The sequence below is a fragment of the Quercus lobata genome, chromosome 9 (genome assembly GCF_001633185.2).
Source record: "Quercus lobata isolate SW786 chromosome 9, ValleyOak3.0 Primary Assembly, whole genome shotgun sequence".
Lineage (NCBI taxonomy): Eukaryota > Viridiplantae > Streptophyta > Magnoliopsida > Fagales > Fagaceae > Quercus > Quercus lobata.
The window spans coordinates 42,397,395-42,412,517 of record NC_044912.1 but is presented as its reverse complement, the minus strand read 5'-3'; the positions used below and the strand labels follow the sequence as shown (position 1 = coordinate 42,412,517).

At 33.0% G+C, this 15,123-nt stretch overlaps 2 protein-coding genes across 3 annotated transcripts; both read right to left on the bottom strand.

Moving 5' to 3' along the window:
* Positions 1-748: 748 nt before the first annotated feature.
* On the bottom strand, positions 749-6,309 carry LOC115960141. 2 transcript variants are annotated; one of them, XR_004085097.1, is made up of 4 exons: positions 5,690-6,309; positions 3,998-4,084; positions 1,400-3,885; positions 767-1,140 (listed from the first exon to the last, which is right to left on the bottom strand). XR_004085097.1 is itself a non-coding variant. In XM_031078880.1 (3 exons), exons 1-3 carry the CDS (start codon positions 6,026-6,028, stop codon positions 2,527-2,529), a joined length of 1,785 nt encoding a protein of 594 aa, XP_030934740.1. In that variant the 5' UTR covers positions 6,029-6,309; the 3' UTR covers positions 749-2,526. The 2 variants fall into 2 exon arrangements, 1 of the variants encoding a protein (XP_030934740.1); XM_031078880.1 differs by having other exon boundaries at positions 749-3,885.
* Positions 6,310-12,860: 6,551 nt separating this feature from the next.
* Positions 12,861-14,240, bottom strand: LOC115959080 (proline-rich protein 4-like). Its single transcript, XM_031077377.1, has 2 exons — positions 14,058-14,240; positions 12,861-13,743 (listed from the first exon to the last, which is right to left on the bottom strand). Exons 1-2 carry the CDS (start codon positions 14,155-14,157, stop codon positions 13,055-13,057), a joined length of 789 nt encoding a protein of 262 aa, XP_030933237.1. The 5' UTR covers positions 14,158-14,240; the 3' UTR covers positions 12,861-13,054.
* Positions 14,241-15,123: the final 883 nt, after the last annotated feature.

Genomic DNA, 15,123 nt, shown 5'->3' with positions numbered 1-15,123 from the left:
GTACATAACATATTAAATAAAGAAGAATAAGTAAATATTTTATAAGAATTACACCTCAATCTCAATCTATTCAACGTTGGTAGACGTGGCAAAATGGGCGAGTTGGGTAGTGTTCGAGTCGGGTCAATTGGGTCGCGGGTCAAAATGGGTCACAGGTCAAAACGGGCCATTTTTAAATGGGTCAATCAAGTTACGGGTCAAACAGGTTGCAAGTCAAATGGGTCGGGTCAGAAAATTCTGACCTGTTTTGCCATGTCTAGTCGTATGCCATTGAATCACACCTTACTGCTCTATGCCACTTTGTTAATATTCTCATTTCTTGTAGTTTATCACAACAATCTTTGTCCCTCATTCCCATTAACTTACGTAAATTTTTATCCCTCGTTCACATAACCTTACGTGAAAATTACTATTAATTTTATAATAACAACATACTTTTTTCTATTTTTAACTAACTATTTTTCAAAACATTCACATCTAATTATCTATTTTACATTTTATTTTATTAAAATATAAAATAAAATAAAAATCATTTCCCTCTTTTTACACACAACAACCATTATTCAATCTTTTTCTTCATCCAAATGCAAAGAAATAATTAAAATTTATTTTGCATAGATTGTGATGACTTGTATATTCGCACAAACACTATAACAAAATCTCATATTGCATAACCGGTTCATAATTTGATATTTTGGGCTTTATAGGCTAATATTTTGAGTTTTATGCTAATTAAAAAAAATAAAAATAAAAAAGATGGCTAATATTATGAGTTTTATGCTAATTTAGATTAGTTAGTGCAGATGCTCTTACAAGCCACAAACATAGCAGAAACTAGGAAGTTTTTCATACTAAAGAGTCACCCAAAGCAGTTCTAATTTTCCTAACTTCAACACTTCTCCCCTCGTAAGGGGCTACGAAATATCGACCTTCAACCTCATCCTTATACACTTCCCCCAGCCCAGCTCACATCATAAGCTGGTATATCTACCTCCTTCAAGATACCCAAATCATCTCCCACTGCATTTGCAACATCTCCGTTCATTCCCTTGAAAGGTATCCCATGCAAATATGCAATTGAATCCAAAAGAAAGCCCACCGGAATTGCAGATTAGCAACTTGACTTTCGCCATCATAATCCTGAAACACAATTGAGACATTTGTAAAATAACCACCCTGAAACACAAAAAGACTTTTGTCAAATTACTGCAGACTGTTGATGCAGACAATCTCCTTATCCATAGTGTCTTCAAATGAAAACACAAAAAGTATGTTCATTCAAATCCCGAGCAGTCACTCAATTTGAAGATTGGCCTCTAATGTTTAAGCATGGCCGTTTTAATAGCTTCCTTATTGTATGATTTGGAATTAAGTAATCTGACTATAAGACATTGCTCACCTTTGTTATTCGTTTCCACTAGTGACTTTTCACCCACAACAATAATTGTCTTCACCCTTTTTGACAAATTAAAATTCTTCTATAGCCACCACCGCTTCCCCTTTGTGCCCTTTATGCGGTGGTCACTCTACAAGTATAAATACTTGTCGGGTGTGAGAGGCAAGGACTGTGATTCAAGTCTCGAAGAGGAAGACTCATACACATATGTACTTAAATTAGGCTAGAGTAGAAATTTTATCATATATTAAAATAAAAAATAAAAAATAAAAATCTTAATGATGAACCCATGAGCAATTTTCACAAATCCTCACACTAAGACCCACTAAGACAGACCCGACGAAGGGATGTGAGGCTTGTACTAAGACAAGATGGGAGCTACTACCACAAAACTCTAGACTTAAATAAAAGAAGTTCTGTATCAATTTATGGAACATTGTAAAAGCTGATTTTCAAGATGCCCCAAGATACCAATTACCTAACCTTCATGGATACCTTTTAATCAGCATGCATTCAGAAATAATATTAATAATAATAATAATAAATTACAAGCATTCAAGGTGCATCAAAATCCAATCTCATTTTCTTGCTCACCAGCTAGTATTTACATACAGCAGAACACAATAATCTACTCTATGCTGGTGATAGCTGTACTGTACACAAAGCTAGCTTTAACCTGTTGAGTAAAAACTGATTTCCCAGTTTAACGCCAATTCATTCACTTCCTGTATCAAGAAAATCAAACCAACTACCCACAACTACAGACAAAAACCTCGGCAGTTACCAAATTCAACAACTGAAAAGGATCTAAGATTCTGAAATTTGAACCAGTCATCCATCAAGGTCACAAGAGGAAAGAATATGCAGGTATGACATAATTTAACATTTGAGATTAATAGATATAAAAGATTTTTTTTTTCCCCTAAAAAAAGCCTACCAGCATGTACAGGCATCATTTAACCTACAGGGCACCTTTGTACACTTCAGTTAAAAAAGACTGTACACCACTAGAACTCTGATAAACTTTAAACCCAGCCTCCAAAACAGAGATCATCTTCTACTATTTGCAGAACACAAGCTGTGTTCACTTGCTTTTGCCTCTTTCCAAGAAGCACAATTGGTTATAATTGCTACACATGTGCAAGACCATTCCAGGAGGTTTCAAAATCAAACAGAAGCATTCCTGGATCAATGGAAGAAGTCACAGGAGAAAAGATATTTGTTTCAGATGGCATGGAACCACCTGAAACCATGGGAACTGACTGGTTTTCCAAAAACCAGTTGTCAAGATCAAAGTCAGCAAGCTCACAATTAGACTCCTTAATATGGGATGCTTCATGCATAGGCCCTGTACTTTGAAGTTCAGAATTTTCGACTGCAAGTACTTGATCGCTTGGACGTGGAGTTGCACATCCAAACAACTCAGGTAGACTGTCTTCACTGAACTGAGCACTACCCATAAACTGGGAATTAGAATCCTCTACAGATAATGACTCACATGTATATCCTCCACTTTGAACATGGAGATTTCCAATTGGAGGTTGTAGATTGCTTTGAACGGAATTGTTAGGCCAACTGAAATTAAAATCTAAAGAACCTGGATCTGTGGTACTGAAACTTTGATTCCCATGCTGACTGATATTTTGCCCGTCATTTAGACAATTCCCATTCTGATAAATATCTTCGCTAGGTTTTTGGCTTTGATACCCAGGAAGACAAAAATTCTGGCCGTCATTTGATTGAGCAATAGACTGATTATATATTTGAGGTTGGGAAGGTATGATATTTCCAGGGAAGCCCAAGTTGGGCTGAGAACAGTCCTGAGGCCTAAATGACTCCAGATTTACACTAGACCTAAAATTCTGCCACCTATTGGGATTTATCTCGTTTGACAATGCTGTTGAAGTAGCATTTCTGGTATGTTGTGCTGCCTGGATACAGCTATTGTTGTTTGATGAAACATACACAGAACTGGGCTTAACACTTCCTGTCTTCTTAAACATTGTATTGGAAGGGGGAATTCTTGGACCCAAATTCCCAACACTACCACGGTCCCGTTGGGTGACACTATGACGTACACCAACAAACTGCTGTGAAATCACATGCGGATGGACTCTGTTTTTTGCCAAAATAGGTGCTGACTGTTGGCTCTTCCCTTGACTTATGATATTTGGCACAGTATAATTATTCGAGGTGGAGCAAGGACGGATTAAACTTGGTCTGGCGACATGATTTGGAGGCATGGAGTTGGGTGACAACCGAAAAATGTTGAGTGATTGAGCTTGATTACATCGAGCAAGTGGCATAGAGAGAGTAGGATTAGAACACTTTAGAGCTGAAAATGTAGTATTTTTTATCGGCTTGAGTTGCTTCCTAAAAGTTTTCCATCTCTCCTCCTTATCGGTGGCATGACAATGGTGGTTCAAGATGACTGAACCTGAATCCCAAAATGGACATGGCGCGCTACATTCGCAAACATAACAGTGGCACTGCACTTTCAGAAAGGATGTAAATCAGAATGGCAAAGCATAATGATGAACATAGGACTAGACAAGTGCTAGATCACATTCTTTGTGTCGTAGCTTAGAAGAGTGATCTTACCTGGTCACAGTGCTTATCATGGGATGTGGAACTGAAAGGATATTTAGCACAAAGATGACGTGGATGAGGATAGTCTCTGCATGCAATCTGCAACAAAACATTTGTTTCTCTTGATAAGTAAATAAGTATTTTAGTGAAAAAGACTACTCAAGGCCAGCTCATACATTTTGAGGCTTAGGGGTGATAAATTTAAGTGGGATTTTTTTTTATATATATTTAAATATAATTAAATCTTATTTATTTAACATCTATATTATATTTCAAAAAAAAAAAAAAAAAACCTTCTTGCTTTTTGAGATGCAAAATTACAAATTAAATTTTTGTATTTAGGTTTTATTAACAATCTCTTTTACACTTAATCTTCTTATGATATAATTGACCTTAACTATGATTTTATCAATTTTATACTTTATTAAAGAGACATTATTGAAAATTCACTTTTTTAAAAAAAATTTTAATTTATCCTTTATTTGTTATTATTATTATTTTTTTTGTTCAAAATAGGTTTTATTAACAAAAATACATGCATTTGTTCAAAATAGGCAATATAACCCTTAATATACATTAGGAACACACTTCAAGAAAACACAAATTCCCAATAGCCCAAATAAGTATAAAAGCTGCTCAAGTAGGAATTAAAGTAAAGTTACTTATCAAAAAAAAAAGTAGGAATTAAAGTAGTCTAATTATGTATCTCCATTTCTAGTAACATATTTACTATAACTAACTAAATCAAAGTATATTTTCTCCAACAAAGTACTAAAATTAAATCCTCAGTAACCTAGCAGGCCAATGTTACTGTAATTGTTAAAAAAAAAAAAAAAACAAACAAACAAACAAACCTAGGATGTACGGATACAGACACGGGAATGTACGACACAACGACACGAGCAATTTTTGAAAAATTATAACATGAAACGGCCAGTACAACACTGGTACGGGTACGGCACCCTAAATGAATTGTCCGTGCTTCCTAAAAAAAAACAAATTTACCTGACCCATATCTGCAACTATAAGCAAGTCATTGGAATTACAGCACAAATTCCTAATAACTCAAAATAAGGGGAAAAAAAAAAAAAGATGCTAAAGTAGTAATAAAGGTAGTCCAATTCTGTATCCCCATTCCTAGTAATTCAGAGTAATTTTCTTTTTTTGATAAGAAATATAACTTCATTGAATAAAGAAAACAATACAGGAAACCAAAGCACACAGGCAATGTACTAAGGGATTAAAAAAAAACAGAAAAAATTATCAAGCAAAGAAATTACAACTATTTAACAAAGAAAAACACCCAAAGCATTTTGTCCACTCTAGCAAAGTTTGGAGAAAAAAGCACTAAAAATTAAATCCTCAGCAACCCAACAAGTCTATATATATATACCCACAACACCAACATCATTGTAATTCTTAAAATAAAAAAATTTTGAAACCCCCCAAAAAAAGTTAAAAGCAAAAATTCCCTATAACCCTAAAGTAGGAATAAAAGTAGCCCAATTCTATATCTCCAATTTCTCCATTTTTAGTAACATATTTACCATAACTCACTGAATCAAACTCAGATCAAAGTAAATTTTGATTAACAAAGCACTAAAATTAAATCCTCAGAAAATATAAACAAACCCACAAATCCAAAATTATCATAATTGTAAATAATTTATAAAAATAAATAAATAAATAAACAAACAAATTTACCTGCCCTTTCTCTGCAACTATAAGCAAGTCATCAGACCCAGAATTATCCTTATCATCGTTAACCTCGGCGACCGGATTATTCGGGTCACAATCCAGTACGACGCAATCATCATCCACATCCTTCATCACCACCGTCGATTTCCTTGACTTGTGGTGGTTCTCGTTGACCACCTCTCTGACCACCACGACGTCGTCGTCAGCCTCCGTATCATCATCGGAGTTCAAATTTCCAAATAGCGCCGACAGCCAATCTAAGTTTTGGTCGCCGGATTTGGTCTCCGCCGATGAACCCTGCTCTTCGTCGGAGCTTATGTCCAATATCACCGGCGACGAATCCATATTCCCCCAAAAAGCAAAACCAAAAAAGAAAAAAATCAAATTTTTGGAAGAATTAGGGTTTTCTGAAGAAAATAAATCGAAAATTTTTCATGTGGGTTCTTGAAATAAAATGAAGAGACAAGAAATTCAAGGGTCTCTAGGGTTTTGAAGGACTTCTGGTTTGGTTTTTTGGGTTATCAGTTTTCAAAGTAAAGAGAGGATTTATTGGCTGTGTGTGAGTGTGTCAGTGAGAGAGAAAGAGAGGTTACCACATTTGGGAAAAAAAAGAGGATAAAGTAGACACACCAAAATAATAATATTCGCATCAGTTTTTTATTAGGTCATGATAATAATTGCTTTAAGGACACTTATTAACGATTTACTTGAAGAAAATTTTTATAAAAAAAAAAGAGAAAAAAAGTAATTAATATTTTGACAGTTTTTTAATTTTTGTTAAAACTTTCATAAAATAGATTATTAACCAATATCTTAAAAACCCTTGTTAGCATTTCGCTTTTTATTATAATTTAGCTACTTTCACTAGTTATTGTTAATTTTTATCTAAATCTAGATAACATTTTTATCTATCATTAATAAAGTAACAATCTACTAATTTCACTTACTGGTGATAGAACTTTTTTATCTATTATTAATAATTTACAAATTATTTTATATATACACATAAAATTGACAATATTTATTATAATAATGAGTTGGCAAGATTTTACCAACTCCCATCTGGCTTGACATTATTTTTTATTTTTTACCTATTATTAATAATATACCATATTCTATAAAATAAAATAAAAAAAATAATATACCACATGATCTAGGTGTAAAATTTCTTGTAAAATTTGTTGTGTGCATTGCATAGCTCCAAAAAAAAAATAATAATAAATAAATAGAGTATGCACATTACACAACATGATGTCCAACAAGTGAAGTGTTTTGTTTTTTCTAATACCATAGCTTATCAACTTAGCTATTGAATGACTCAACATTAAAAAGTCATGATTAACTTAGGTTTAGGCTTGAGAGTAATGAGCCTATTTGGTAGGGCATTTCAAACACACTTTTGAATATTTTAAATATACTTACATGTATTTTTACACATTTTTTCACTCACACGTGTATAAAAAATATTCAAACAACATTACTCAAACTCCTCTATCAAAAACCCAATATTCTTTTTCTCTTGACCTAATTGATGTTTACAACTTTGATCTTAGTACGAGTACGGTTGATTAATAAAGATGCCCACTTCCAAAGGACTTTTTCTCCAAAAAAACCAAATGACAAAAATATTACAATTGAGCGAGAAGTAGAGTAGAACCACCCACGAAAAGTGAAACAGTGAAAGTGAAAGTGCAAGTGGAACTCACCAATCAGCTTTTGCATGTTGTACACGCGGCTGAAAAGTTTACAGGTGAGTTTGGGCTTTTTTTTCCATTAAGCCGACAAGCCCTCTGTATGTAAAATGGACCTGTATAAAAGTCTGGGCCTCAAATTAAATTGACTCCAACAACTTTATTCTCGTAAGTTGTACTTGTTCCTTCCAAACTTTTTTTTTTTTTTGGTGCTTTGGGGTTGACTGGGCTTGTTGTTTTGCTTAATTTTTGTGATGCTTGAATTGGTTTGGCCGGTCAAGATTGAGACTAATTTTTTGCATTGGTTTTACTTTGAAATATTTTTTCTTAAAAAAAAAAAGTTTGACTATAAACATATTTATTTGTTCTAATCTATTATGTGATGATTAAAGAAATCATTCAAGTGTAGTTTAGCACATGATTTTTTTAATGAATCAAATAGCATGTTAAAATAAAACACATAAATGATCTAATAAATCACCACTTGTTTTGTTGGAAAATTATAGTTCCAAACAAGTTTGGAACCAAAACTTTGTCCTTTTTTTGTTGATCCCCCCCCCCCCTTTTGTGCATTTGTTTTTCAAGAAAATTTGAATAGTTGCCAAAGAAAATTTAGGAGAAAATAGAAGGAAAATGAAAAAAAAAATTTGTTAGACTAAAAGAATCTTCTTTTAGCCACATTAAAACTACGTGACTCATTTTGAACTGAAGTGGCACTTAATGAATGCTTTAGCATGACATACGGAGAAAAAGATTAAAAACCAGACTCTACGTAATGTTAAGGGTACATATCCTAATTTTAAAACTTTAGGAGGTAAAATCAAAATTACCTTAAAACTTTAAGGATGTAGATTGTAACTTAGGTTGCATTTGGATAGATTATATTTGACAGCTTATTTTACTATTCAGCTTATTTTGGCTATTATTCATGGTTCTATTGCACTTTTTGGTACTATTCATGGGTCCCACTGTACGATTTCAACTAACTTTTATCTTTATCTACAATATTTTCAGTAAAAAAATTTCAATTTCAGCAAAATAAGCAGATCTCAAACGGACTCTTAATCAAAAAGGAAAAGCCTTGCTCTATTATTAACTTTTTATCCCCCGAAAAAAAAAAAAAATCTAAGTTTTTTTTAAAAAAAAAAAATCTTTTATCTTGTCTTTGGTACAAACCTTGTTCCCTTCAAAGCCTGGTGGTAAGAATTTTGTGTGTTTTCCTTTTTCAATCATAATGTAATTCTTATCTATAATTACCTAGTGTGTGTAGGGACTAGAAACTACACACAAAACACTATGAATATATATATATATATATATATATGATGAAAAAGAGGTGTGGATTTTAGCTATTGGGGGGGAGGGGGGGGGGGGGGCTGCACCATAGAAAGAAGAATACAAGCAAAATACCAAAGGAACACAATAATTGAGAAGCTGAGTAAAGAGGAACACAATAATCACCCACCTCGAGATGACATGACCATTAACCTATGAATCCCTTCATTTTGGTCGATCAGCCAATACAGTTATTCTCAAAATAAGTGTTTGTGTGAATCTAGTGAAGGAGAGGTTCTTGAATATTTTTTTTTTTTTTAAATATCATGTTAATTTGTTTTTTTAATAGCTAATGTGCCATCATTATTTTATTGTTTTCGTTATTGAAATAATAATATTGTAGAATCTGAACTAAATATTTTAAAATGAAATGTCAAGATTAAAAAAACTACATGTGGTTGAGTTCCCTAAAAACTTTAAAGGATCTAGATTCTAGTTTGGATGCATTAAAGCTCAATTATTTTATAAAATAAAAGGTTTTGCACTATTACTCTATCAGTCTCATTTATCACTCTCTTCACTGATTTACTGACTTAACAATTAGAATTGAGGATTCTCTTTCTTAGTAAGGTACCTGTTAGGTTGCAAAGATTCGCCACCATTCGGTTCCCATCGAAGTAAATGTTGCAGTTACGTCTCTTCTCCCAAAATTTTACCAATCTATACTAGCTAACTCAATTCGCAAAGTATCTTATAGGTATAAATACTATCATATATTTAAATAAAAATTCTATGAAAAAAATATTAAAAATTGATGTACAAGCCTTACTGAAAGTCATCTCAAGACCTAATTCTTGAAAGGAAAATTTAAAATAATTAATTTCAATTACGTCCCAAAATTGATACAGTTTGTCAATTATTAATTTATTATTATTTTTTTTTTTGTTTTGGGAGATTGGATTTGAGAGAAGACAATTATTAGTTTTTATGTGGTCCATTCCATGTATATGTAGTACTTAATCAATGGTGGATTTTTCTATCGTCGGATTAGGCCCACCAAGCCATAAGACCTCTAAAGTCTAAACTATAATCAATAGGCAACTCTCGTACAGCAACTTGTTTGGCAGCATCTCTGACTGATTCCACCTCTGCCATTTTAGGACTTTCCCTTACAAATTAATTAAGCTTTCGTAAAACGGTGTGTAATTTTTTTTTCATTTTGGTAAACCAGAAAATTTTATAAACAATGCAGGGTAAACATAGTTAGGAGGGCAGAGCCTCTCATAATATAGCCCAATCTACTATAATAAAGCTAAATACAAATGTCGGCAGGTGGACTATGGAAAATAATAAAATCCTGGCTTTGATCCGGTCATTTTCTAGTCAAGACATCTCTGCACATTGGTTAGCTGCACGGAAAGAGTGCTTCATCAGTCATCACCACTCAAAAACAACCATATAATAATTAAATTGCTGCTATGAGAGTTAGTAAAGGCCACTCAAAAACAACCATCGCATCAACTTTATAAATTGCTTGATATGGTAATATGGTGCCAATTATATTCAAGTGAAACCTGCACTTTTGCCTGCAATTTGTTTTTCTTAGAAAGTAAAAAAAGTATTTTATTGGAAAAGATTACTCGATGGATTTTGAGGATTAACGTGATAAATTTAAGTGGGATTTAAATATAAATAAATAAATATCAATTAAATTATATCCATTAATTAAACTTCCGATCTTATAATTAAAAAAAAAAAAAAAAAAACCCATTCTTCTTGCTCTTTGAGATGCAAAAAAATTACTAATTAAATTTTTATATTCATATTTTATTAACATCTTTTACAATTGAAATTGAAGATAGCCAATCAACTTAATCCATAAGATTTTATCAATCTTGATTTATAAAAAAAGGATTATTGCAACTTCACCTAATAATGTGGTACTTAGGAAGTACAAATACTTTATTAAGGGTGTTATATCTATGTCATATTGGCGTCATACAAGTAACAGTGTCATATTACTGTTGTACAAGTAACAATGTCATATTAGTGTCATACTCGCTGCATTATGCTATAATTTTTTAGAAATTGTAATACCCACATCTATACCCTTACCCATAACACCAATATATATAATTATATATATAAACAAGAGGAATTTTTTTTTAATATATAACCAATTCTAGAACTAAAATAAGTTTAAAAAATCAATAAAAGAACAGTCACATTGTAAAGGCAAAGCGTTTCAAAACAATCTATAGAACTTTCCAAGAGGGCCACATTGTTCAGCTTCTTTTTAGTCAAGAGAAATGGAAATAGGGTGGCCCATCTGTTAGCCTAATGGGCCTTTTGTAACAATGTAAATGATTTAATCTGGCCCATATCTTTTGGACTTTCCCCATATCTTTGGTCGTTAAATGTAAGATCCTTACATGCCGCGTAGCCCAAAACACGCCATGTCCAACTTAATTTTTGTTGTTCAGAGAAGTACAATAGCTAAGAAAAAGTACGGTGGATTCTAGTTAGGTCAACTAGTAAAGTTGTATAAGAGATTTGGAGTTCAATCTTTATCTATACCAAAAACTGATTGGTATCTTTGTCTGATGATAAAGAGCTATTATCAGGTGCGGATATCATAGGTTTGAAACTCTCTTAAAAAAAAATACTTACTATCAAATGACACATCAGTCGTATTAAAATCAGAGCGTTAGTAAAGTGGTTATTTTTGCGCACATTTTTGTCATTTTTTAGGTTTTGATATGGTGAATGTGGTATTATTTGATACCAAATACTTTCTCATAATTTTGGGGTATTGTTTAGTTCTTCCATGGCTAAAAACTAGTCTTGAATCGATTTCCTCCCCTTGTAAAACAAAAAACAAAACTTAACATTTGTTAACTTTCTCCTTCTGCCCAAATTTATCCCTGCTCTCCAAGGCTCCAAATCAAACGCATGAGTCCTTGTGTGTACGTGTGCACATATCTTATCATATGTCCATATATAAACACACCAAATGAGTCAATTTTGTATTGTACTAGCAGGTATGGCCAAAACATATCACATTGGTCACCCAAATTGTTATACAATAGCTCTATTTGAAATATTTTAGTTTACTTGACCGTTTTGCTCAAGCAGACCAGGTGAAATATAGGCAAACATTTTGTCTTCTTTAATATATTTTGCTCAAGTGAGATTTAGTTTTTCTTATACAAACTTGGTTTTGCTTGGTTTTATAATACCGCATGCATGGGCTACTATATGGTATTAGGATTCTTAAATCCCTACTAAGCCTAATTTATTAATTATTATGTAAATGTAGTTAAGTTCATTAAAGCATACAGTTCAAAATAGCAAAGATGTTACCATTTAGTCTTTTTCATTGTGCCATCAAACCGAAACATGTTAATTATTTTAGTTCTGCTTTCTCTCTCCATATCATTTTTTCTTTCTTTTTTTTAGCACAATGCTTTTCATAAACTGTCATTTTCATCTAGAATTGAATATGCACTTTTCAACTGTTAATGTAGGTGGGTCGTGAAGCCTAAAAAGAGAAAAATTAAAGAAATTTCGTTTTTTGCTATAAAAAATATCCAAAGAAAAAAGAAATCATTAATATCTCTAATATCTTTTTTTTTTTGAAAGCTATCTCTAATATCTTCTTAACGCGACGTTTTAACGCCAAATTAAATATATATGGCGGAAAAGAAAATTAGTAACGAATTTTAATTACTCCACATATTGCTTTAAAAGTTCTAAAAATGGAAACTAAATCGACTTGCTGAAATTTAATTTTGTTTTATGGAAATTGATTATAGTTTTGTTGACTTTCTCCCATACAGGATAGTTGAAATAGTGCAACTATTTTGGTTGGGAGATACAAATGCTATTGATTTGAGATGGGAAAATGGGTATACGTCCTAAAGCGACGCATGGGACTTGCATGGCTTATACGTTGGGCATAGTGATCGATGTGATAAAAATGAGTTAGTTTTTATAAGCTTTCTGTACCAATATATATGGACAACCATGCATCAATTTTATCAATGTTTGCTTTGTGTTTTCCGAAGCACATCGTTTGAAATATGAAATTAGTGAATTTTATGGGGTGATTAGTTAGTATCAAGGAATAGTTGTTGACTTCTCCCAAAAAAAGAAAAAAAAAAAAAAAAAAAAAAAAAAAAAAACAAACAAACAAAAGGAATAGTTGATGATTATCTTTGGGAAATAAATTTTATAGGATTGTAATTTCGTGGACTACAATCCCCTTTTTAAAATTTGATGGGAATGTGAGACATACAACAACAATAATAACATCATGTGAACTACATAAATAGATAAGAATTACTCATTCTTTCCACTTTATTAAATTACTATAGTAATACTATAGCAATCCTTTTTTTTTTCTCTATGGAATAGGTTTCTTGACAATTGGTTTGTGAATTGGGAAAGGGGGAAAGAGTGGCTTCTTAAGAGGTGGGAATGGCTTCTTTATTATTGGAATTGGATGGGGAAATGGCTTTTTGAATACTGGAATTGGAGGCTTCTTAAAAAATGGAATAGGTTTCTCATCAAGAAATGGTTTCTTCAAATCTGGAATAGGTGGGAGAGGCTTCTTAATTGGTAATGGCTTCTTGAAATGTGGAAGTGGCTTCTTGAAAAGTGGAAGTGGTGGAAGAGATGGTTTGTTGAAGGGTGGACATGGCTTCTTTACTATTGGAATTGGTGGAATAACTGGTTTTTCGAAACCTGGAATTGGTGGTAATGGCTTCTTGAAATGTGGAAGTGGCTTCTTGAAAGGTGGAAGTGGTGGAAGAGATGGTTTCTTGAAGGGTGGAAATGGCTTCTTTACTATTGGAATTGGTGGAATAACTGGTTTTTCGAAACCGGGAATTGGTGGTAATGGCTTCTTAATAATTGGAATAGGTGGAGGAAGTGGTTTCTTAAAAACTGGAATTGGATGAGGAATTGGCTTCTTGAAAATTGGAATTTTTGGTGGGAATGGCTTCTTAAAAAAGGGAATAGGTTTCTTGAATTTCCCTTCATCAAGGTCTGCAGCTGTATTGAACTCTTCGTTATGAGATGGTACACCAAGTCCTGCACATATAAGTGCACAAAATCAACACAACTCATTTCAAATTATAAGATGGAACAATGAGATTGATATCATATGCATGTTTGCTTCATATCATTTAAAATGATAGTGTTTAGGGATCAAAATCCATTGGTGCTAAAGAGAAAATTTCAATGCTAAAACATATGCATGTGCCTTAGTTTGTCAAATGTCAAAGATCTTACTATCATTGTTAAAAATTAGCAACAAGTAGTAATGACTCAAAATGTTTAAACATATAAGGAAGCAACCTAAATAGCTTTGCAAAACATCCCTCTTTTTTAACAGAACAATATACCTGAAGTGGTTTGGTCTTGCTCAGCATAGCAACTCACAACAAGCAAGAAGCAAACCAAGGAGCCCAAAAGAGCCCCTTGACAAAAGGATTTAGTTCTCATTGTGAACTCTCCTTATACTACCTTATGATAGTATAATGAAAACTAAAACTTTGACACAGTGACTCACTTCGAATCCCATATCCCTTAATATATTGTGAGCTTCATGAAGCTGAATAAGCGGCTCAATTGTGACACCTATGCTGCACTAATTAAGTGTTTCATGCTACAATGTTTTGGGGCCATTAATTTTGGTATGTTGTCTTTAAGGGGGGAAGAAGGTAGCTAGTAGTGGTTGCCGAATTTAATTTGTGGCTCAAATGCCATTTTCTTCATTGAATAATCTCTCCCCCACCACGTGCTAATGAGTATGCACTGTCTTATCTTGTTTTCATTATCAGTAAATTTTGTTTTGCACCAAGTTTAGAAAGGTAATATGAGTTTCACGTTCTACTTCTACTATTTGAGCCCATGCAAATATAGTTGACGGGTTTGAATAATTGAATGAGGCCACAACATTGGTATTAAAATCCTTCTCATTCACTAATTTTATTTTTTTGTAAAAATTGAGGTTTGTGCTTCAAACTATCAGCCATGTTTCTCTCTCTCTCTCTCTCTCTCTCTCTCTCTCTCTCTCTCTCTAATAATTTGATAATTAATTACAAAAATAATAGAGGAGAGATTTGAACCATGAACATCTTTTCGTACCAGTGTGCAAACCGGAACGAGAATAACCTCTGTTCCACCTCGGATCAAATTTCGGCCAATTTCAGCTAGTTTCGGGCATTCCGGTCAATTTTGGCCGAAATGAAATTTTCGTTTGGAGTGAGTTTTGCTTTTTTTTTTTTTTTTTTTTTTTCCTTCTTCAACCTAAGGACATTTTTCACCATTACATGCAAAAACGTTTTGAGTTCCACAGATTCTATTCTACCTCGCAGCATCAAATACAACCCAAAAATCTATAACAATGAAGTGATGAACAGAGAGAGAAAGAGGGAGAGAGAGGTAAGAACCCGACGGTGAACTTGG

Coding starts and splice junctions, on each gene's coding strand:
- LOC115960141 (XM_031078880.1), bottom strand. CDS start 6,028: ATGGATTCGTCGCCGGTGATATTGGACATAAGCTCCGACGAAGAGCAG. Junction 4,085..5,689: donor TAGTTGCAGAGAAAGGGCAG/GTAAATTTGTTT, acceptor GTTTTGTTGCAG/ATTGCATGCAGAGACTATCC. Junction 3,886..3,997: donor ATGATAAGCACTGTGACCAG/GTAAGATCACTC, acceptor CTGAAAGTGCAG/TGCCACTGTTATGTTTGCGA.
- LOC115959080 (XM_031077377.1), bottom strand. CDS start 14,157: ATGAGAACTAAATCCTTTTGTCAAGGGGCTCTTTTGGGCTCCTTGGTT. Junction 13,744..14,057: donor GCAAGACCAAACCACTTCAG/GTATATTGTTCT, acceptor TTATATGTGCAG/GACTTGGTGTACCATCTCAT.